The sequence below is a fragment of the Protopterus annectens genome, chromosome 8.part0 (genome assembly GCF_019279795.1).
Source record: "Protopterus annectens isolate FY-2018-M chromosome 8.part0, PAN1.0, whole genome shotgun sequence".
NCBI lineage: Eukaryota > Metazoa > Chordata > Ceratodontiformes > Protopteridae > Protopterus > Protopterus annectens.
This window is the reverse complement of record NC_056741.1, coordinates 1793262098-1793286636: the sequence shown is the minus strand read 5'-3', so window position 1 is coordinate 1793286636 and position 24539 is coordinate 1793262098. Positions and strand designations below refer to the sequence as shown.

The following is a 24539-nucleotide window of genomic DNA, read 5'->3' as shown; positions in this document are numbered from 1 at the left end:
ATGCCACACTCTCATGGCCTCTCGGCAAAGAGGGTAGGACCTGGTTCCACCTTGCTTGTTCATGTACCAGACTACCGACATGTTGTCGGATAGAATCGCAATAGTACCCCAGGGAAGAGCATGACGAAGTGCTTGCAACGCCAGTAGCACCGCTCTCATTTCCAGGATATTGATATGCAAGTGAGTTTCATGAACCTGCCACGTGCCTTGGACAGACCTGTCCAGATAATGACCCCCCCTACCCTATCTGGGAGGTGTCCGTGGTCACCGTGGCGACGGGAGGCTGAAGGGCAAAGGGTTGCCCCTGGTCCAGGTTGGACCGAAGCAGCCACCAACGTAGGTCCCGACGGCAAATTTCCGTAATCTGGACCAAATGGTTCAACAGTAGCCATTGCAGCACCCGCATGTGCAGCCTGGCTAAGGGAACAAGAAGAATAGTAGAGGCCATCGTGCCCAATAACTGCAGAATCAGTCTGGCCTGAACTCGTGATCTGGGTAACAAGGTTTGAACCTGAGACTGCAGGACCTGAATCCTTTCTACCGGCAAGAATGCCCGCATTCTTCTTGTGTCTAACTCTGCGCCTATAAAGGTAATAAGCTGAGACAGCTGCAGCACAGATTTTCCCCAATTGAACGTGATTCCTAGTGAATGACCCAAACTGACTGTGGTCATAAGCGCCCGAACCAATAGATGTTCGGAGGTGGCAGTAAGGAGCCAGTCGTCTAGATAAGGAAACACTTGGAATCCTAGACTTCAAGTGAGCTGTCACTACTGCCAGACACTTGGTGAACACCCTGGGGGCTTTGGTGAGACCAAAGGGCAGTGCTCGGAACTGGAAATGACTGGCTCCCAGGTGGAAGCGTAAAGGACTCCTGGACTCTTGACTTATCAGAAAGTACAGTTTTGTACCTACCATAAATGTAGATGTTCGAAGATCCACATTGCTGCAGTCCTTACACTTGGGTAGTCCGCTGTCCTCGGCCGGCCCGAATATCAAAGTATAAGGCTGACGTCGGTCAAGGCGCATTTGACTGACATCAGGACGTCAGGGTACAAATGCGCATGACCGACGTCATATCCTCAGTCTTTTCTTGCCCCAGATGTCAGAAGACCCTAAGAATAAAGGTCAAAACCAAAAGACAGCAAACAAATAACCAACCACCCTTGCACTAATTATATGTACAATATACACAATATTTACAACCCAACCCACACAACCACCTCTAACTACAGAGGGGAAGGAGGGAGGGTAAATTGGACTGCAGCAATGTGGATCTTCGAACATCTACATTTACGGTAGGTACAAAACTGTACTATGTTCTTCATCTCACATTGCTGCAGTCCTTACACTTGGGTAGAATCCCAAAGCAGAGGTAAGGGAGGATGGCCAAACTATAAGGAAGCAGGAGCTGCCAAAATGCCCTGCAAAACAGCAGTGGCAAAACCAGCCCTGGATTTAGAGTAAAGTGGTAGGTGATAATGCCTAGAGAAAGTATGCACTGAACTCCAAGTAGCTGCCTCCAGAATATCCTTGGTTGCCACTTCCCTCAAAAGCTGTCAAGTGGCAGTAGCCCTAGTGGAATGAGGCCTAATCCCAGCTGGAATCTCCTTGCCATGATGGGAATAACAGAAAGCAATGCAAAACCCAATCCACTTAGAAATAGTTTGTTTTGACACAGGCTTGCCCTGAGAACTCAAAGCAAAAGAAACAAATAACTGCTGAGACTGCCTGAACCCTTTAGTTCTGTCCAAATAATATCGCAACTGCCTGTGTACATCTAAAGTGTGCAAAATCTTTTCCCCTTTATTTTGGGGATTTGCATAAAAAGTAGGCAAATGAATAGTTTGGTTTAAAGCCACACTAGAAACCACTTTAGGCATAAAGGAAGGATTAGTACGTAAAGATACCCTATCCTTATGGAAAATTAAGAAAGGCTCAACCGCCATAAGGGCCTGTAATTCAGAAACCGTTCTTGCAGAGGTAATGGCCAACAAAAAGGCAGTCTTCCATGATAAATATTTCAACTCAGTAGTAGCAGCAGGCTCAAAAGGTTGTAGAGTGAGTTTCTCCAACACAAAATTGAGATCCCAAACAGGAGTAGGAGCTCTACGTGGGGGTCTTATATTCTTTGCCCCTCTAAGAAATTGCTTGAACAAAGGATGAGAAAACAATGGTGGGTCACAGTCATAGTGAGCTGAAATTGCTGCAGCATGAACCTTAATAGAAGAGAAGGACAAACCTTTGTCCAGTAACTCAGTAAGATATTGAAGAGCCACACTTAAATTAGGCTCAGAAACATCAAAATCCTTAGCTGCACTCCAAAATAAAAATCTCTTCCATTTATCTGCGTACACTTTCCTTGTACTAGGCCTTCTAGCTTCCAAAATCACATTCAAAACGTGTTGTGGAAGTTGAGACCCTCTATGGTTCAAAACAGAATATGCCAGGCTGTTAGGTGAAGAGAGTGAAGTTTGACATTGAGCAAATGACTGTCCTCCTGGGACAACAGGTGAGGAATCGAAGGCAAAGGCCATGGAGGCTTCCGTACCAGACTTCTCAGTAATGGGTACCAGTGCTGTCGAGGCCAATCTGGAGCTATTAAAATCATCCTTGGCTTGTCCTGTCTGACCTTTAGAAGTACCTTTGGGAGGAGAGGCAGAGGTGGAAAGGCATACACATGAAGATTGCTCCAATTGAAAGAAAGAGCATCCACTTTCCAAGCTGTGGGATGAAACCTTTTCGTGCAAAACTTTGGCAGCTGATGGTTTAGTGGAGAAGCGAACAGATCTATGTCTGGAGTTCCCCATGACACTGTCAATTTCTGAAATACATGAGGATCCAATTTCCACTCGTGGGGATCCATAATTCTTCTGCTCAACACATCTGCTAAGGAGTTCTGTGCTCCCGGCAGAAACCTTGCCTGAAGATTGAGCTGTAAACTGAGAGCAGTCTCCCACAAAATCATTGCTTGCCTGCATAGAGGATAAGAATGTGTTCCTCCTTGCTTGTTGATGTACCACATGACAGTTGTGTTGTCTGTTAGAATCAACACCTGCCCTGGACGAAGTAAATCATTGAAAGCTATTAATGCAAACTGGACTGCTAACATCTCCTTCAGGTTGATATGTAGATGTTGTAGTCTGGCAGGCCACTTGTCTTGTATCCACTTTCCATTTAGATGAGCTCCCCAAGCTTTGTCTGAGGCATCTGTCGTTAAAATCTGACTCGCCTCTGGCCGGGTCACAGAGTGTCCCTTGTTTAGGTGACATTCCTGAGCCCACCACAAAATTCCTTTTGAATGCAAGGTATTATTTGAATGACAGTGTCCAGATCCTGGCAGTGCTGTGTCCATACATTTTTGAGATACCATTGCAGCTTCCTCATATGCAGTTTGGCATTGGGAAGCACCAGAATACAAGATGCCATGAACCCTAAGGCTTGAAGGACTGTCCTTGCAGTCAGCCCGGACTGATGAGATAGTTGATGGAAGTAAAGGGAAAGATTCTTTTGTTTGTCCGGGGTCAAAAAGGCCATCTGGGATGCTGTATTCAGTCTTACACCCAGAAAGCACATTTCCTGAGAGGGTACTAGACTGGACTTTATTTCGTTCACAGAATACCCCAGGCATCTTAGCACTGCTATCACATATTCTAAATGAAGAAGCTCTTCCCTTCCTTGAGCCAGAATCAGGCAATCGTCCAAATAAGGATAGATTTGTATTCCTTTTAGCCTGAAGAAAGCTATCACTGGAGCCAGAACTTTCGTGAACACTCTGGGCGCAGTAGATAAGCCAAAGGGCAATGCAGAGAACTGATAGTGAGAAGTCCCAGCTCGAAAACGCAGATACTTCCTGCAACTTAGTCTGATAGGAACATGAAGGTAAGCCTCCTTGAGATCCAAAGTTACCATCCAATGATCTTTGCCCAGCAGAGGTAAAAGCTGTTGTAACGTCAACATTTTGAACTTGGGAATGTCCAGATAAGTGTTGAGGACAGATAAATCCAAAATTGGTCTCCACGTGTTCCCCTTCTTTGGTACTAGGAACAGGCGAGAATAAAATCCTAGGCCCACTTCTGGCATAGGAACCGGCTGTATGGCCCCTAGTTGGAGTAACAGAGAAATTTGCTTGTGAGCCTCTACTCTTTGTTGAGGAGGAACGTCTGGCATGCCTCTGAAAGGAGGCAAGGTATGGAAATAAAACCTGTAACCGTGGTGTATGATATCCAATACCCATCTGTCTTGGGTAATTAAACTCCAATTTTCTTTGAAAAGCGCCAACCTTCCTCCCAAAGGTGCTGCCAGACGAGAAGGCTCTGGCAGCTGAAAAGGTAGGTCATTGGGTCTGTTTACGAAAGGACTGACCCCTGCCCTCACCTGAAGACTGTGCAGGAGAACTCCCTGTTCTAGGCCTGAAAGAGCCCTGAGCTCTGCCCCTACCACGCCTAGATCTACCCCTAGACTGGGAATCATAAGAAGGATACGCCCACCCCTTAGTAGGCCAATTTCTACTAAACTTTGGAGGCTGAACCTGCAAAAAATCTTTAACAGTCTGCATAGACTTAGCCTTGTCTTCCATTTTCTTTAAAACTGCCTCAACAGGAGAACCAAACAACACATCAGATTGTAAAGGAGCATCTAAAATCCTTGTTTTAACATGGTCAGATAAATTTTGATCCCTCAGCCAGGCGTGCCTGCGAAGAACTGACCCAGTGGCAGCCACCCTAGACGAGGCCTGTACAGCATCAAAACCACATTGCAAAGAATGCTTACCCACCTGTTCAGAAACATGTACTAAATCTTGTAACTCTTTACAATCAATACCTTCCGCCAGAGCATCAACCTTAGACTTCAATTGTGAAAGGAGATAGTTTTGGTATTTCAACATGTGAAACTGGCAATTCAAAGCCCTCATAGCTAGAGTGGAAGAAGTGTAAACTTTCTTTCCCCATCTATCCAAGGCCCTGGCCTCTATCTGCAGGAACCGGATTCTTGACAACAGAAGCCTTAACACCTTTAGGCCCCTGGCTAACAGTTTCTGGGTCTGCCCTAGGACTCTTAAAAGATACTTATGAGCTTCAGGCACCCTGTAATACCTATCCGGTTTAACAGGAGCAGGAGGCAAAGAATCAGGATTAAGAGAAGCCTCTGTAAAAACATCTTCCACTACATCCAAAACAGGAGGTATAGCCAAAGGCCTATGCTGGGGTAAAAACAAAAATTCCCTAAGCCTTTTCCTGTAATCAGAGAAGTCCTGACCTTCCCACTTAAAATGCTCCCTCATGGAATGAAGAGTTTCTGAAAAAGAAAATTCCTCAGGAGGAGAAGCAGAAGGAGTAGAATCATCCACATCAGAATCAGAATAAGGAGAGTACTCCTGCAAGTCTTCAGCCGAAGACTCAAACATCCGAAGCCTGCTCAAAACTCCCTAGCTCAGGCTCCACCCTAGGTCTCTTATCAGGAGGGGGCAAAGAACCCCTAATCAAAGTAATCAAATCTTCTGCCATTTTAAGCATATGCTTCTTGGGCACAGATCCTGAAGAACTAGGGGTGACACCATCTGAAGCTAAACCTGGCCTGCCTCTGGGAGAAGCCTTGGAAACAGAAGGAGAGGGCCTAACCACCCTAGGCAGGGAGGGGAGTACAGTAACCTGAGAAGCCCCATCACCCTGACCTGCCTCCTGAGAGGCCACATCCTGCAATAGCAAAGTCTCTCCCTGGGATCCCAAAGAAACCTCCGGCGGAACCACCGGCTCCACCGACACCTCTAAAGAACCGGCGTCCGGTACGGACGGTTCTTCTAGCCTAGGCTTAACTGCTTTGTCCTTGCGCTTCTTCGAAGAAGCGGACGTCGGAGCATCCAACGGCATTTTATAATTGCACCGCTTCCCGAAGACTAACCTGGCACAATCTAATCTCCTCTTTATAGTGCGCTTATTGAATCTAGCACAAGAGCGACACCCAACAACGTCGTGCTCAGGCCCTAAACAAGGAATACACAAAGTATGATAATCTCTATGCGGTATCTGTTTCCCACAAGAAATACAGTTATTCACTTTTTCTGACATCCGTTAAACCACTGAGGCAAGAAAAAAACAAAATATTCCCCAACGGGGTACTTAGCCAACTTTGACTCTGTCTGAAACTCCGGAATCGAAAAATTTCAGAATGCCAACCGGCACTTGCAATACTGCTTCTGCATCGGACCATGCGGCAAAAAAGACTGAGGATATGACGGTCATGCGCATTTGTACCCTGACGTCCTGATGTCAGTCAAATGTGCCTTGACCGACGTCAGCCTTATACTTTGATATTCGGGCCGACCGAGGACAGCGGACTACCCAAGTGTAAGGACTGCAGCAATGTGAGATGAACATCGTGATAGTAAGCGTCCTTGAGATCTATGGAGCACATCCAGACATCCTTCTCCAATAATGGGAGAATGGACTGAAGGGTGACCATTCGGAATTTGGATTTTTTTTACAAAGCGATTCAATAATCTGAGGTCCAAAATGGGCCTCAAGTCCCCTGTCTTTTTTGGCACCAAAAATAGTCTTGAGTAAGTTCCTGATCTGATCGGCGGGGACAGGCTGGATGACTCCTTTTCTTAGAAGCTTTGAAACCTCGACCGCTGCTTGATCCCGCTGACTGGATGGCACATCCGGGATTTTCCTGATAGGAAGAGGGGGGATCTTGATGAAAGGGATGAGATAGCCTCCATTATGGTTCGGAGCACCCACTGATCCTTGGTGATAGATTCCCAAGCCTGCGGGTGTTCCACAAAGCGACCCCCGACTGGCTCCGGAGATGCGCAGTCGGGCCACGTCTCAGGGACGGTGAGCGTAGGATGGACCACTAAAGGAATCGCGGTCTCCAGAGTTACGGGGGCCTCTGCTGCCTCTGGGGCGGCGTCTTCCTGAATCCCCCCCCTGCCTCTGGAGGGGGGATCACTCGGAGTAGGGAAAGACCTTTGAGATTTCCTGAACCACATTTTCCCTCCTCTCTGGGCCTTGGGGTAAGGTCTAGAGAGTGCGGAAAAACGGGCCCCACGGCAGTCAAGGTCTTGCCCTCCTGCTCGCACCGAGTCAGTGTGTCCTTCACCTTGGGTCCAAACAGGGAGGACCCATCAAAGGGGGCGTCGGTGAAGGAAGACAAAGGCCTCCGCAAAGGGACACCAGCGTAACCAGGCGTGTCTTCTAAGAGCCACGCCTGTTCCCACTGCTCTACTCGCCCCTTCGGCCGCATATGGTATGAGCCTCATGGACGAGTTGACTATCGAAGATAGGGTAGTCATCTGGGCGCCAACAGTTTGGGCTAACGCCTCAGGAAGATTACCCGTAAGAGACTCACCTAACTCTTTGAGCAGGTCCCTTTGGAGCCTGGTAAAATGACAAAGATAATTCAGCGACCGCAGGGTAAAGGCCGCTGAAGAAAGGGTACGCTTCCCGTACCTATCCATGCTCCTGGAATCCTTATTAGGAGGGTGAATAGACGTTGAAGCCTCTGCCACGTCCTGCTGAGTGGCAGATGCCACCACCATCGCATCTACTGCAACTCCTTTAGTCAAAAATTCCTTTTGAGGAGGGGCTGAGAGGAACTGGTTAGGCCTGGCGGGCACCGGTTCCACAGTGTCAGGGTGCTCCCACACCCTTCGAGAAACTAAATCTAGTAATTCATCGAAGGGTGGAGACACCCAGGAGGCGGAGGGCTGGGCCCCAAAAGCCTCGAGGAAGACTGACTCCTCTGCGGAAGGAGTTTTGGACTGCCAATCTCCTCTCTGTCTCAGGATCTCAAGGATATCTGAGAATGAAACGTCATCAGAGGACGATTTTGGGGACCCCTCCGCATCATCGAGGTCAGTATCTGATGTGATAGACTCATCCTGGGAGTCTATGTGCTTACTCTTGCACAATTTTTTTCTTGGAGGTTCATCTGAAGCAGATTCAGAAGGACCTCCCGGGAGACGGGAACCCCCCAAGGGGGTATCCTCAGGCCCTGGGGCCCCGCAGTCGTGGGAATGAAGCACACCAGAAGCACCAGTTCCCAAGTCTAGGGACGGTGAGGTAGAGACTTGCCGAGCCGGCAAGGAAATGGCCAGCGTACTCCTCATGGCCTCAAAAGCAGGAACTCCAGACTCTACGGAGGACACCGGCTGAGACCACGACGGTACCGGGAATCCCTGCGGCAGACGCTCCGAGGGGAAGACTAGGCACCGAAGCTACCAGTTCCAAAGTGTTCCCCTCGGCCCCGACCGAGGAAGTCCCGGTACAGAACCCTGACGCCGAGGACAGGGTAGGAATGATGGTCGGAACAGAGAAGCTCCGAGGGAGTCTCAGTTCTGACTGGACAACTCTGCTCCGCTCTACCATCACTGACTCCAAACGGCTCCGAGGAGGTTGGAGGAGGAATCGGATGAGAAGTGGGGACCGGCTCCGGAGCAGAGTGGGCTGGAGCAGAGACCATTTTTGCAAAAACCGGGGACTGGAAAAGCCTCTGGATAACTCTGTCCAAATCAGAGTCTGACAACCTGGAGGATTTAGAGGAAATAGATGGGGGCCAAGACGACTTCTCTCTCGGCTCCGACAGACCAGGGGATCGGTATGAATAAGCATCGGCCCCGAAGGGGACTTCGGGGCCGAGGGGTCTGAGCTGCACACCTCCAACGGCTCCGAGACCAAAGGAGCCGAAGCAGGTGATTCGCCTCTCGATCCCCCAACCTGTGGCTCCGACACCAATGGAGCAGAGGAAAGAGGTATCGAGGCAGACCCTTCCACCCGAGGCACTGAAGCCATTGGAGCCAAGGAAGAAGAGGTCGACCTATGCTTCTTGGAAGTCTGTTCCGACGGACTGGTCGGAGCCGACCTTTTCTTTTTAGAAGCTGGAGAGGAAGGAGAAGCCAAAGCTTCCTCAAAGGAGGGCTTAATAAGGCCCTTAAGGATCAATTTATTTTTTCGTTCTTGAAGGACGCTAGAGGAAAAAGCATGACAAACACTACATGTTTCCTGCAAATGTTTTGGTCCTAAACAATATACACAAACAGCATGGCTATCAGTAAGAGACATTTTGTAGTTGCACTTGGTGCACTTTTTAAAACCAGACTTCTGCTCTTTCGACATCCTATAACACAACTATTTCCCACAGCGAAAAGTAAACCTTAAAGTAGGGCACGAGCCCTTTGACTCAAAAACGGGACTGGCCCGAGATACAGAACACAAAACGGGCAGAAGCCCTCTAACAAATGGGCTTAGCCCGATAAATCAGGATGTACAGAGAGACAAAATCAACACACCCACACACAAATAAGGGCAAGGGCCCTCTAACTTAAACGGGCCTTGCCCGGTATGTAGAAAAAAATACCAATCACACCAAAACAGGTTACACACACAAAGCTGTTAAAACAGCTGTTTGTTAAATTTGTGAAGAAAACCCTAGGTCAAAAGACCAAAAAGTAATGAAAAAAAACACTTGGCTCCAGCCAAGTGGAGACCACGTCCAGCTTGAAAAGCGGCAAACAAGATCTGGGGAAGCAGGCGTGGTGCATTCTGGGATAAGGGGTAGCCCAGCCAATTAGAGACTTCGTTCTAGTATACAGTGGCCGAGTCGGAGCCGATGGATCGGCTCCGAACCCATCAGTTATGAATGTAGGCGAGATAGGATCCCATTACATCCTTGAGTTTCCAGAGGCCTAGATGTCGCCACGTGGGAGTCTGAGGTGGCCTGTGGCTCTGATGTAGCGGGTGTCACGGGCTGCGAACGTACCTCACTGATAACCGGTGACTGGCCTTGAAGAGGCTTCGTCGTCAGTTTTGGACCTTGGATGCCTGTCCTTTGCCTTTGCTTTTTTTTTTATGAATTCCGGTCGTCTGTTCTGATGGCATTATGTAGTTGAACCTTTGGCCAAAGTAATGTAAAGCAAAATCAAACCAGACGCTTAATGCGTTGGTTGAATCTAGCACAAAACCGACAACTAGCAACATCGTGGTCAGGGCCTAGACAAGGAATACAGTAAGAGTGAAAATCCTTGAGGTATTTGCTTCCCACAAGAAATACCATTGTTAACTTTTACTGACATTGGTCTGGAGCAAGAAAAAAAAAGTTTCCCCAATGGGGTACTTGGCTTTATTGAAGACTTCGGTTCTGAAATTCAATTTCGAAAATCTCAGGAGTCGGCCGACCGGCACTTGCCAACTGTTTTTGCTTCGGGCACCGCGCGGCAAGAAAAGACTGAAGAAAATAGAGTCTGCTGCATCTTCTATACCCCTGGCGCACTGACTTCAGGGAAGAGGTGACAGCAACTGAAGCCGGACCAGGACTATGGAATTTGGGTCGACTGAGGGTAGCCTGCCAGCAGGAGAACCCAAGTGTAATGACTGCAACAGTGAAACACGAACATCTAAGGTAATGGTTGCTGCCATACAGCCCAAGAGCTGTAGTACAAGGCATGCTGGTACAAATGTCTGTGGGAAGAGGACTTTAATCTGGGTTATTTTTGAGAGCCTGTGAAGAGGAATGGAAGCTTGACAGGATGTTGTCGAAGGTCGCTCCAATGAATTCCAGTGCTCTTGTTGGGGACATTTGAGATTTGCCCATGTCGATCGTGATATCTGAATGAAGAGCAAGGCCATGAGTGTAAGACAGGCTGTGAATGAGAAGATTACTGGTTGTGGCAGTAAGGAGCCAATCGTCTTAAGTATGGAAACACCTGGAATCCTTGTAGTTGGAGATGAGCTACTACGACTGCCATGCATTTGGTGAACACAGAGCTGTCAAGAGACCAAAGGGCAGTATCCTTAACTGATAGTGATTGGCTCCCAGCCGGAAGCGGAGAAATCTCCGGGAGCATTTGTCCATCTTTATGTGGTAATACGTATCCTGGAGGTCTATAGAGCACATCCAGTTCTTCCCTATAAGGGGAGGATGGACTGTACCGTGACCATCCGGAATCTGAGGTTTTATGAATTTGTTAAGTACGCTGAGATCCAGGATTGGTCTCCAGTCCCCTGTCTTTTTTGGCACTAAAAAGAACAGAGTAAAACCTGGATCCTCTCTGGTTTGGTGGGACTGGCTGGATAACTCTTTCTTAGCAGCTTTTCGATTTCTAAGGCTGCTGCCTCCCTCTGACTGGGTGGAACATCCGAGGAGTCGCTTGACGGGAATGGGAATAAGATCGAATGGGATATAGTAGCCTCTGGATATTATTCTCTGCACCCATGCATCTGTTACGAGTTGCCAGGCCTGTAGGTGTAAGGAAAATCAACCCCAGACTGCTTCCAGAGGAAAGCAATCGAGACTGTGTTCAGGAGCGCTGGTAGGGTCGGCTGGAGAAAATCTTTAGCTCCCTGGATGCGCAGACCCCCTCTGCCCCAAAAGGGGCGTCTTCGGGATGAGTTGCCCTCTCTTCCCCGGGGAATTGCTCACCATGAGTGTCACAAAGATCCTTGGGACTTCTTGAACCACAGTTTTCTTCCCCTCTAGTTCCTGGAATAGGATCTCTTGGGGGGGGGGGGGAAGACATATACCCACAGCAGACAAGTTCTTTCCATCCTTCTTACTACAGGACAGCGTCTCTTACTTTGGGACCAAAAAGGGAAGATTTGTCAACAGGCACGTTGACAAAGGAAGAGTTAAAGGGATACGTGAAATCACACAAATGCATCCCATCATGCAGTCTAATGACTATGCCCGATACGACTGCTAGAGCTGCCCTCTCAGTGATGTGAAATATCAAGTGCATCGAGGAGTTTGAGATGGATTCCAGGATAAACAGCTGAGAGGCAATAGTGTCACGCACCTAGTCAGGCATTACCCCCGCCAAAGAAGCAGACATTTCCGATATTAGGTCTCTGGAGAAGAGACCAGTGTGCCAGATAGTTCACTGATTGAACGACAAAGGTTGCTGAAGCATAGGCCCGCTTCCCCAGTCTGTCCATAGCCAGAGACTTCCTGTTCGGGGGATTAACAGTGGAACTTATCCTCTGCCAGCTCCCTCTTGGTGGCCACCACCATGACCATGGAATCATCTACTAGCTGCTTGGACCAACTGGGCTGGTCTTCAGGGGTGGATAAAAATTGTCTGGCCTCCAGGGACCAGGTTCTATGTTGTCCGGGGCCTTCCAGGCACGTTGTACAATCAGCTTAACAAGCTCATCCACAGGTGGGGTCACCCAGGAAGTAGATGGCCGAGCACGAAAGGCCTGCAAGAACACAAATTCCTCCAAAGGGTTAGAGGACTTCCAGTCTCCCGTCTGAGGATCCTGAGAATGTCTCCAAATGAGACGTCTGCTGGGGGAGACCGTGGGTACCCTTCTCCCTCATCCAATCTGCGTCCTCAGTGATGGATTCCTTGGGGAATTTAGGTGCTTCCTCTTGCACCGTTTCTTCCGGAGTAGCTCCCCAGTGGGATCTTCTGAGGACGACTCCAGAGAAAGAGTTCCCTTCAAGGGAAGGTCTTGTGGCTCCCATACTCGGGAGTCCAGAGTACGGGGTTGGGACAGCTGCATGCTAGAGCTGGGTTCTGGAGTCTATGCCAGTGGTTCTAACTGCGAGTCTGTTGAAGCAAGGACCCTCTCCATCACCTGGAAAGCAGGCCCACCAGAGGAGGGATGGGAGCCTGGAACCAATTAGGACCTCAGAACCAGGATCATACCCCACCATGAGGAGCCTGCCTCCAGGTGAGGAGTTCTGAGAGAACCAGTAGCTGCCGGTGGAGCTGTGGCCATAGACAGGGCCAGCAAAAAACAGGTGCCGAACTAGGAATCACGGTGCCGACAGCCCAATCACTGCTCCGAGGGTGCAGTAGTTCCAAAGGAGCTGCTGCGCCATGAATAATCAGTGCTGACAGGGGAATCTCCGCAGTCGGAGCACAGACTGTATGCACCGGGGTGGTGGTCAGCGGTACCGAAGTCTCCGGGGCGTGTGAAGAGGCCAGAGGATATATTAGTGAATATGCCGTGAAAGCTTCCGTTCCAAGGAGGAAGGAAGACCTAGCAGGCATGGGCAATCCTCTAGCTGCCAAAAGATGGTCCACAACCCTCACTACATCTTGTTCTGAAAGACTCCTGGTAGATCTGATAGAAATTGCCAAAGGACAATTGGGTCTCTCGAGAAAGGGACTAAACTGGTGTCCCAAAAAGGGATCATAAGTAGGAGAATATCTGGTTCCGGGAAAGTGTTAGACCTTCGGAACAGACGGGGTCATTGTCTGTGGAGCCATATAAGATATCGGCACTGGAGCTGGGGATGGTGCTGATGCGGGTATGGTACGCGGACGGTGTCAAGACCAAGGTCGGCACAGAGGAGAAAGGTGCCGAAGTTGGTAGAGTGAAGGAGTCTAAATTAAGGGTGGCACCAAGGGAGAAAACAGACCCTGGTGCCGAAGTAGTCTGTGCCGAAGACGTGGGAGAAGCTCCGTGTCAACTAAGTTCCGAGGAGCATGGAGATATAGGAACAGAGTGACTCCATTTCTCTGATTTTTAGTCTTAGGAAGTGGCGAGACCTCAGTCCCAGAAAGAGCCTCAGAGAGGAGTTTTCATCATACCCTTCAAAATCAACTTGTTCTTACGCTCAGCCAAAGTCTGATTGCTGAAGCTGGAACAAACATCACACAAAGCATTAATGTGGTAAACGCCCCAACAATATACACACAGAGCGTGATCGCCTGAGTTGGGCATCTTACGCCCGCACTTATCACACTGTTTAAATCCTAATTTAGCTTTTTCAGACATCATAAAAAAGGCACACTAGTTCTAGCGACAAGACAAACACCAAAAATAACAGAAGAGGGTGGGGGGGGGGGGTTCGACAAATAGAAAGTGAAGAGTACCAACAATGGTACTTAGAAATACCACAAGAGGTAGGAAAAGGGCCTACCAAAAGGTATGAGAGGGACAGTACCAATAATGGCATAAAGGAACTACCAAAGGTAGAGGGTACGATATAGAAAAAGGATGAGTTCACAGATGAAAAGATGACATACAGGGTAAACTGACTAAAAAGCGGTACTGAATCTCAAAAAAATGCTACACTTGGCTTGAGAGAGAAGGCTTGGCACGTCTGACAAGGAACACGGCAAACAAGATCTGAAGAGACTGAGAGGGGCATTATGGATAGGTCTTAGCTGAGAGTTTTTGGCTGACGCGAGCTTGATAATGGCAGTGTCAGTTCCGAGGATGGGACCAAAGTCCTAACAGTACGGAATGAATAAAAATTTACATCATCAGATGATCAATTTATGGATAAATGTTTCCCCAAAAAGGTACTTAACTGGGCTCAAATTTGAGAGCAAGTATCCCACTAAATTTCAATAACTGTATTTTCCATTTAGTTTTTTGACCATATGCATTATGACAAGTTGATACTTCATGATTAATGTCAGACCCTTACTGCACATTACACCTGTTTTGCACTATGAGCTACAAGTAGTTACTACTTATGCACACCTTCCAGGGAAGGCTTGTAGAATTCTCCAATTTCTCAACTTTTCCTGGCACTAACACTGCCACCACTATGGATTAGTGTCATCGTTAGCCTGAGTATTCCAACAGAACCAAACTTAAACATGCCATTTAATCTCCCTGGTAGTGGGCCTAAGTAATCTAAAGCGATACACATCGTACAGCATATTAATCAAGATTTTAAATAATGCTTGTAAAAAACTGAAAAAGATTGCCAGTCCAGCTAGATAGAATTTTTCAGAATTCTAGATCATTGTACATATTAATATAATCCACATGCTGTTTTACAAATGTAAAAAACCTAAATGCAAGAAAAACTGTTATATGCTCTGAACTTCAAAAATGTAACCACAGTGCACCCCTGCTGGAAGAAATCTGATAAAAGTATAGTATTTTATGACTAATCTCAGGGCTCAGATGGGATGTCTGGATGAAGGAATTATTTCTATTGTCTTAGGACAAGAGTTAATTACTAGACTTGACATGTACAATGCAGTTTAGTGCTGTGGCTTCCTGACCAGGTGCAAACTAAGAAATGCAAAAAGTGTTTCTGGTAGCCGGGGAGCCAGGGAAGTGTTAAGAATGATGTACTCTAAAATGAGTCAGCAGTGAAGTATTACCAATTTAATAGGATTGGAGGGAGAAAGATAGCAATTTGTATTCAGCACTGACATTTTATTTTACATTTGTTGACCGGGCTAGTCTAATTGGATGTATGTTCGTTTTCAATAGAGGCCCGAGGAGAAAAGCTCAGAGAAAGATACAGTTAATACAAAGTGCAGAAAGATACCTAAACAATCACAATACTGTTAGATAATTATACAATCATGTACAAATTGATTTTAAGCAGCAGTAAGCAAATTAGGGTAACACTGATGTTAGATAACTATACATTCAAAACAATTTGATAACTATGCAATCATGACATCACCAGCACTTGCTTGCTCTGTATGCAAGTAGGATCTTGCACTTTAGTATTTCTCTTAGAAAATCGATAGAAAATAGTAAGATTAGACTAGCTGTTTTCTATATTTATGTCAGACTATTCTACAGTGTTATTTTAAGCATTTTCCTGTGCTCTCTGAACTCCTGACTAGCACCGTGTTGAATTGAGATGTCTTTTTTCCCCTTTATTATTAAATATTTTTAAACCTTTCAACTGTGGCTGTTTTGTGTAGAGATAATTTAAGCTGTAGAGTACTTGCATGTATTTAGTGATTCTATCCAAGCCACTCCAAAAGCCTTAAAAGTTCTGGTCACACTTACTAATTGGATAACAGTATTATTGCACAGCAAAATTGGTCACCCTTTGGGAAGGGCCATATAGTAGCTGATAAATAGGGGTTCTGGTGGCAGTGGATTACTACCTTAAAGCCTGGGAAGAAGGGACATACCCAGTGAGCCTGTGCCGCCTTCCCAGGAGCGTGTCTGTGTGTCAGTGTCTGCGTAAATCATATCTCAGTGTGTGTATGCACATGTGTGTCTGTGTGTCAGTGTCTGCGTAAATCATCTCAGTGTGTGTATGCACGTGTGTGTCTGCGTGTCAGTGTCTGTGTAAATCATATCTCAGTGTGTGTATGCACGTGCGTGTCTGCGTGTCAGTGTCTGTGTAAATCATATCTCAGTGTGTGTATGCACGTGTGTGTGTGAGCTACTTGGACAGGGACACTAAGCACTGGTTGGACAGAGGGAGTGCTAGGAGGACTTGGCCTGGAACCCTGGCTAAGAACTCCACTCTACAGCTGTGCCAGTGGGGAGTCTTATTGGGGATCTGGAGAGAAAGGGAGATACCAGCACCAAACTGACTGCTCTGTGTGTGCTCTTAAGGGAAATTGTACTTTACTGTGTGTACTTGTTATCCTTCCCAATGTGCAGGCCCATCACTGGTATTAGTGGTGAGGACTGAGGCTCCTTAACTACTGGCCCAGTGCACGGGCGTCACAATGCTTACCCTAGTTTCATAAAGTGCAAAAATTCAAATATGACTGACTGCCAAAAAATTAAAGGTTAATAAATGAACGTAAAGACAGGGTAAATGTATATATTAAAATACACACAGGTTAAACAAAAATAAGGCAATATACAGGATGCATGCTGAAAAAACTAAGCTCCAGATTTCTAAATTCCACAATGATGGACTAGCCACGTTTTGTGGATGCTGCAGAGGATATCCACATCTGTTCAACTACAGTTCTATCCTCCGGAACAGGCTACCCGATCAAAGAGTACACCAGGCCAAAAACAGAACTTATTCTCTCACTAATGATCCCCATCCCAATGATGCCCTAATCCACGCTGCTTCAAAATGTTAATAAAGCATGGCTACATGGGATAAGATTTTCCATCCAGTAAAACACGTAAACAAACTAACTGTTACAGAAAGGGCACTTACCTGATGGAAGTCTTTACCACTGCTTTTACCATCGCCACTAAAATCCACATGCGAGAATAGACAGCGTAGTAAGTGCCTGTCTGCCTCGGGGCCGTGTTGATTCACAATCTAAAGTCAATAGACAGTAGTTTTAATTTTAAATTTGACATATCAGCCAATTATAATACTCATTTATTACCCAGGTAGGCCCACTAGACAGCCTCTTTTCAGGAGCGACCTAGGAGCAATGACTGGCTAAGCAACTTGCTCAGTGTCACATATGCAAATAAGGTATGAGGGAACAAGCCCTGTACCACAAAGATTACAGCTTTAACCCTCTGCGCCAACTGCCAAATCACATTAAGGCTAAGCCCAGGTTACAAGCTGAAACAAGACCATGCATAAAATACCTACCCCTTAAGTTGGAAAAAAAATACTTAACATATGAAATACTATGCAGTGTTTCCCCAACCTGGTTCCACACTTTACAGCAAAGCATTCCAGTTGCTCCTCGGAATGATGCAGAGTTACCTGAACAGAGTTAGCAATCCCCAAAGCAGTCATTTTCTCACTCACAGATGGGAAAAGTTAAAGCAACAATTTCCTACAGCACTATGCCAAAAAAGCTTTAAAATTTGCTGTGCAAAATAGTATCACAAAACAGTTTTAGAGAATACAAGACCGCACACTGTGGTGCTTTACAATGGATTAATGTCCATCAGCTGAAGGCAATTCCAGCAACTACTATCCATACAAGCAAAAAAACAGAATAAGCTACAAGGTTGAACTCTATAGTCAAAAAGCCAAAGGTAAAAAAGTACAAAGTTCTCTAGTGTTGAAAGTGGTCTGTTTCACTAGTGCTCTCTGAAAGAGCCTTCACAGAGCCAAACTCCATTTACAATGACCTTAGACTTTAAACTTAGTAGTAACTCGAGAACACAACCCCCTCGTGAAGAGGCTCCTAAAAACAAACTTACTGCTGCTGAAGGGAAGGACTCTCAAACCTGCAACATATTTAGAATAGAGCAGCAGCCACCTCCACTTGGCAGAAGTGACAACTTTTCAGAAAGAATGCACCAAGGCCCAAAGCATCAACACGTCTGCATGCCCAACTGTGCCACATACTAAACGCATCTGGGTCAAAGTACTTCATAGTGCAAACATACTTTTAATGCATGCAGCACTATGAATTAAGCTTAAAAAAAAAAATGCATACTTGGACACTCGTCAACTGCTCCAAACAAAACTACCAGACAGGCTGTCTACCAGACAGTCTTTGTGACCACCTCCCCACAATCCTATTACGCACACACACTAGCCCAAGCCCATAGTTCATAAGCAAATCAGACAAGACCGCAACCTAAATCCTCAGGATCTTAAATTAATTCTAAGACAACGTAACTGGGAACCTCTACTAACCCTTGGACTAGATCAGGCAGTACTTTTACCATTGTCCTCAACAGTATTGTCCCAACTAGGAATGTCAGAATAAAAGCTAACTATGCACCGTGGCTAAGTAGGGACACTAGAACCCTACTAAAGTCCAGAGGAGGCCTGGAAACTCTAAGAGGGAAAACACTGCTCTATCCAAACTTACCAACTTAGGAACCAAGCCAAAAGACAAACCAAACTTAAAATAGAACTATTCCATTAATGTCCAAACAAAACAATTAAACCCCCCAAAATTTTGGCAAGCCATCAACTCCTTACTGAAACCAGGAAGAACTACCACTTCTACTCCCAACTCAGCCAATAATGGCATGGATATAGCCTCTCAATTTAATCACCATTTCAATGTCTCTATTCTAGCCTTATGTAACCAATTATCCAAAAATAACCATTCATATTCACCAACCAAACATCCAAACATCCCCCCCCCAACTCGCTCACCTGTTCCTATCAATTAAGAAACTTCTCCTGAAACGTAAACCTACAACCCTTACAGCTAATTTACCTGCCAACTTCCTAAAATATGGCTGCTGAATCCATATCCTACCCTGTGTCCATCCTCATTAACCGCTCCATACAAGAATCCTATATCCCTCAACTATGGAAAGTATCATACATCATCCCTCTTCATAAAGGTGGAAATTAAGACTTCTCAAATGAATGTCCAATCTCCATTTTATCTCCCCTTTCTAAACTTCTAGAGAAATGCATTCACTTTCAAGTCATGAAGTTCCTGGACACACACAAACTTCTGTCCACCACACAACATGGCGTCCGGCCACATCACAGCACAACTACTGCTCTTCTTTCCTTTACTAACATAGTTAACCAAAAAAGAAATAATAACTTCACATCTGCCATATTTCTGGATCTCACCAAGGCATTCGATATGGTCTCATACACCATGCTACTAGATAATCTAACCTCCCTATCCTTTGCCGCATCTACTATTGCCTGGTTCAGGAATATTCTGACAGGCAGTAGTCTGTCAAATGGCAAGGTATACTGTCCCCTCAAGTTCAGACTTCCGCAGGTGTACCACAAGGCTCAGTACTAGGCCCACTTCTCTTTTTACCAACAACTTGCATACCACAACCAAGCAGGCCTCCCATACAGTATGCAGATTCCACACTGATCTACTCAACCCCTTCCCTCCCCTCAACAACTTTCCCAAGAATACTTTAGCTCCGTGGAAAAATGGATTACTGGCATCCAACTAATCCTGAACCCCAACAAGACTAAATTGTTTACCCCCAACAAATCATAAACTACTCCTTTTTCCTTTACTATCACTTCCAGAAATTGTACCACCATTTCCCCTTCAACCCACACCAAACTCCTGGGCATCAAAATTGACAAAAACCTTCACTTTGATTTCCATATCCCAAACTATCAAAAAGATTCACAAAAAAATGGGTACACTCTATAGGCCCAAAACGTCCTCAGATCAAGCTAGAATCACCCTACCACAAACTTGCCTATTGTTCACACTAACTTATGCAGCACCTACTCTTACCCATATCAGAAAAACAGACCTGGATAAACTCAACTCCTGCTATAATAAGAATGCCAAGTTTGCCAACTCCTTCAGAACACACCACTGTACAGCTCTTAAGGACCTACAATGGTTAGAATTTCCACAACTTCTCAATTTCCACCACCTAATCATTACTTACAACATTCTAAAATATCCCGACAAAACCCCATCACTAGGGCAACTACTAACTCAATACACAGCACATCGCCCCCTCTGCTCTAATGACAAATCACTCCTCAGTATCTCTAGAGCTAACACCGCAAGAAAAGCACCATTCCCCCAACACAGTTGCTAAAAACTGGAATACCTTCCCCCCTTCAATAACAGCAAGCTCCTCCACCTCACACTTCAAAAACACCCTAAAAGCACACCTACTGAATACCTAGTTATGTCCATGCATTACATAAAAATGCTTCCTACCTCTCATACTCCATTGACAATGAGGTCTTCTAATTACTTCACTGTAATGCTCTACAGTACTAACAGTTAAGCTATTGCTAGTCAGTCGCTCATCAACCATTATCACTGCTGACATTCTGCATGTATTCATATTTCTAGCCTGAAAATGTGAATGTTGTTTTAATATGCCTTGTCTAAAATTTCCTACATGTAAATATCTATTATGTCTTGTCTGTCTATAAATTCCCACATGTAAAGATCTATTGGTGTTCTTCACTGTTGGCTTGTTCTTATAATTCTGTTTTATACAGAATTATAACAATAATACACGTTTTAAACATGTATTGTTACAATTGTGGAGCTTTTCTCCCCGAGCCTCTGCTTTAAATGGACCTAGTCAAGTCGGACTTTCCCGCTAAATAAATGTAGAATAAAAATAAAGTGTTGGAAGTTGGGACTTAGTGCAGTCTGACATGGGTTGCCACCACTGCCATACATTTGGTGAATACCCTGGGGGCTGTGGTGAGACTAAAAGCCAGGGCTCAGAACTTGTAATAACTAGCTCCTAGCCAAAAGTGCAGACATCCGAGTGCGCCCGTTTGATGATGATGCATCTTGACAATCTCTAGGCCACATCCAGTTGTCCTCCTACAGTAGAGGCAGAACGAACTGAAGTGACCATCCGGAAATTCTGCATACCGACCATAAATGTAGCTGTTTGAGTGTAGTCACTGTTGCAAGTCCCAACTTCTGAGATTTCCTGATGTGGAAGCCCTTGGCTGGCCCGACTACCACAATAAAAATATTCCTCCTCCTATGGCTGGCAGACGCCTTACCCTGATGTCAATATGCTTGAGTATAAAGGAACCAGACAAAACCATGACATCAGTCTTATCTTGCCCCTTAGAAAGCAAGAGCCGCCAAGACGAACCATAAGCAAGGGTCGAAAAAGGGGACACTTCAGGGTAAACACTGAGGGGGTCCTCTGGTTAGTGAAGACAGACTACTGTAGGCAAAAGGGGGAAGCAGGGAGGAAAGGAAGACTGCAGTGAATACATCCACATTTACGTCAAAAGTAGACAACTGTACTACATTTGTGTTTCAGTCCAGACGTGTGGGATGTTTCCCAAAGCTGAGATGAGGGTGGAAGGTAGATTAATGGAGGACAGGATGCCCTGCAAGATGGCAGTGACAAATCCTGCTCTAGACTTAAGACTGATGGTGTTTGGTAAAGGTATGCAAAGATGACCAGGTAGCAGCTTCCAAAATGTCACTGGTAGTTGCCCCTTTCAGGAAGGCAGCAGTGGTGAAAGGAAAACAGTGAGACACACCGAGGTAGTCCTTATACAGACCGGTTTCCATTCAGACCCAATGAAAAAGGACAGTTGGTCTGATTTTTGAAATATTTAGTTGTCAATATAGTAGCCAAGCTGCATGTGCACATCCAAGGAGTGAAGGACCCCCCCCCCCCCCAGTTCTGAGACTTGGGGAAGGTGGGCAAGTGCTGAGAGCTTCATTCACAAATGTTTCAATGACTACCTTGGTCAAAGGATGGATTAGTCCTGACATACTCAGTCTGGGCGGAATATGAAAAATGGTTCCACTGCAATGAAGGCTTGCATCTCAGAGACGCTCCTAGCTAAGGTGAAAGCCACTAAAGGGGCAGTCTTCCAAGTTAGGAATTCAGCAGAAACTGGCAGTTCAAATGGGGGGGGGGGGGTAAGCAGCAGCAATCTTTCTGGGAAAAAACTGAGGTCCCATGGAGGAGTGGGTTGCCTCATGGAAAATATGAGTGTAGGGATGTGGGCTGAAATGACAGCGGTATGAATTTTGATGGAAGAAAAAGATAGGTCTCTTAACCAGGGTAGCCAAGTAGTCTAAAATGGCAGAGAGAGTTAGGACTGAGGCCTTGTTAGCGACACCAAATGGAAATTTTTCCACTCAGCTGAGTACGATTTCTTACTATTTGGCCGTCTAGTCTCTGAGAATGTCTTGAGCTTGTCTGCTTAGGGTATTGCTCATGAGTATTTTGGGGAATTACCCAGGCTAAGAGTTTGAGACTCTGTAGGTTGGGATGCACAAACCACTCCTTGTCCTGAGTCAGAATGTCAACTCTGAAGCACCTGCCACAGATTTTCATTGGTTAAACTAGCAGAAGATACCAGTGCTGCCTGGGCCAGTCTAGGGCTATCAGAATGACTCTTGGGCCTTATTCCCTGATTTTTAGGAGGACCTGTGGAAGAGGAGGCAGGGGAGAAAATGCATAAAGGAACATGTGGCTCTAAAGTTAGGAGAAAGCATCTGTCCTCCGGGCTGTGGGTAGTTTGCTCCTTGGACAGAATCTTTTCAGTTGAACATTTTCTTTGGTGGCAAAAAGGTTAATCTGTGGGGATTCTAATTTCTGGACTACGCTGAGAAATGTTTCCCAATGCAGATGCCACTCATGGGGACCAATTATGTTCCTGCTCAGATGGAAGTACCGTGTACCAGAGAGTCAGCAGTCTCCAAGACCTGCATTGCTAGTAGACAGAGGGCAAGAGTGGGTACCCCCTTGCTTATGTACCACATGACTGTGGTGTCTGTTTTGACAAGGCAAGACCCCTACTTTCCAATGATGTTTGAAAGCTACTAGACCCTTTTGCACCGACAGTTTTCCAATTTATGTGCATGTGCCTGATTTTCTAATCTTCCCTGGGATTTAAGGTGCTGGAAATGAGCCCCCCACGGCTCTGAACCATCAGAGATTAAATTCTGGCCCTGAGAGACTAATGTAATGAGGAGACTAGGGTCTGGGTACATGCCCATGTCCACTGTGCAAATTCTTCCTTGAGGCAAGGGGCCAAACTGAATTTCCATCTCCAGGGACTGAATGCTGGCACCAGAAATTGAGGTAACACTGAGGCTTCCTCATGTGTAGCCTGGCCAGTGGGATTATGAGGCTACAAGATGCCATGTAGCCTAATACTCTGAGGAATTCTCTGGCTGAAAGGCATGGTCTCTGCATAATGTTTTGGAAGTAATGAGTCAGGAAAGGTGACCTTTTCTAGGAGGGAGGAAGGCGTTTTGAAGTGAGGAATCCAAGAAAGCCCCCCCAAGAAAGCTACCCCAACTGATAGGTCTTGGATTTGTGAAGATTTATGAAAAAACAAAGGATGTTCTGAGTGAAGGCCAGACCCCTGAGGAGCTTTGACCAACTTGGGGCTTGAATAAGGCACTAAATTTAGATGAGGTGAAATTTGCAACCCAACAATATTGCATTCTGTACAAGTTTGGGTATCAGAGGGAATGTAGGAAAGGCATAAAAAAGTCCCTGGGGTCAATCGTGGACTAGAGCGTCTCTGGGTGTGTGACCCGGAAGCAGGAGAAGGGAGTAGTTGTTGCTGCATTTGCGGTTGAAGGGGGTGGCAAAGAGATCGCAGCAAGGCTGTCCCCATTTGCGAAAAACAAGATTTGCAATATCCTGATTCAGAGGCCACTCATGAGGCATTAGAATAGCTCTGCTGAGCCAGTCTGCTATGACGTTGGATCTCCCAGGGATGTGTGTCGCAATCAGAAAACGTTGGGAGGAAAATCGCCCACTGCCAAAGCCAGAGTGCTTCTCGACATAGGGGGTAGGACCTGGTTCCACCCTGCTTGTTGATGTACCACACACCACCGATATGTTGTCCATTTGAATAGCAATGGTCCCAGGAGGGAGAGAGCCTTGAAGGACTTGCAACGCCAGGAGCACGGCTCTCATTTCCAGGACATTTATATGCAGATGGTACTCGTGAGGTTGCCACATGCCTTGGACTGTCGTACCCAGATAATGCCCCCCCACCTTATCAGAGAGGAGTCTGTCATTGTGGCTACCGAAGGGGGTTGTATGAAAGGTAACTAGAGGGGAAACCATCCACTAAGAAAGATGCCTTTTGCATAAGTCTGTGATCATGACCTCGTACGTCATAGGTAGCTCTTGGAAAGACCACTGCGTGAACAGAAGCCAATGAAGAATCCTCATATGAAAGTGCACCATTGGGATTAGGAGAATGGCTGCTGCCATGGAGCCCAGAGTTTCAAGGATGTACCTGACTTGGATCCTTTTGCTCTGCATCAGAACGTGTACCTGCTGACGAATTGTGGACACCCTTTCTGGTGATAGACTTGCAAACATATCCCTTGTGTCCAAGTCTACTCCTATATAAAAGTGATAGATCGACAGGGCAACAAGGCAGATTTTTTGAAATTTATTGTGATGCCGAACTGTGAGCAGATTGAGATTGTGTACTCCCGTGCTTGTATGAGTCGGTGCCTCGTAGTAGCAGTAAGGAGCCAGTCGTCTAGATATGGAA

General features: G+C 46.2%; 1 protein-coding gene across 1 annotated transcript in view; it reads right to left on the bottom strand.

Annotated features, from left to right (window-relative positions):
* Positions 1-24539, bottom strand: part of CNOT1 (CCR4-NOT transcription complex subunit 1) — a 4219019-nt gene that overhangs the window by 4130231 nt on the left and 64249 nt on the right. Inside the window, exon 2 of the mRNA XM_044079520.1 lies at positions 16845-16952. Coding sequence (XP_043935455.1) covers positions 16845-16952 — 108 coding nt within the window. The remainder of the gene's footprint in view (positions 1-16844; positions 16953-24539) is intronic.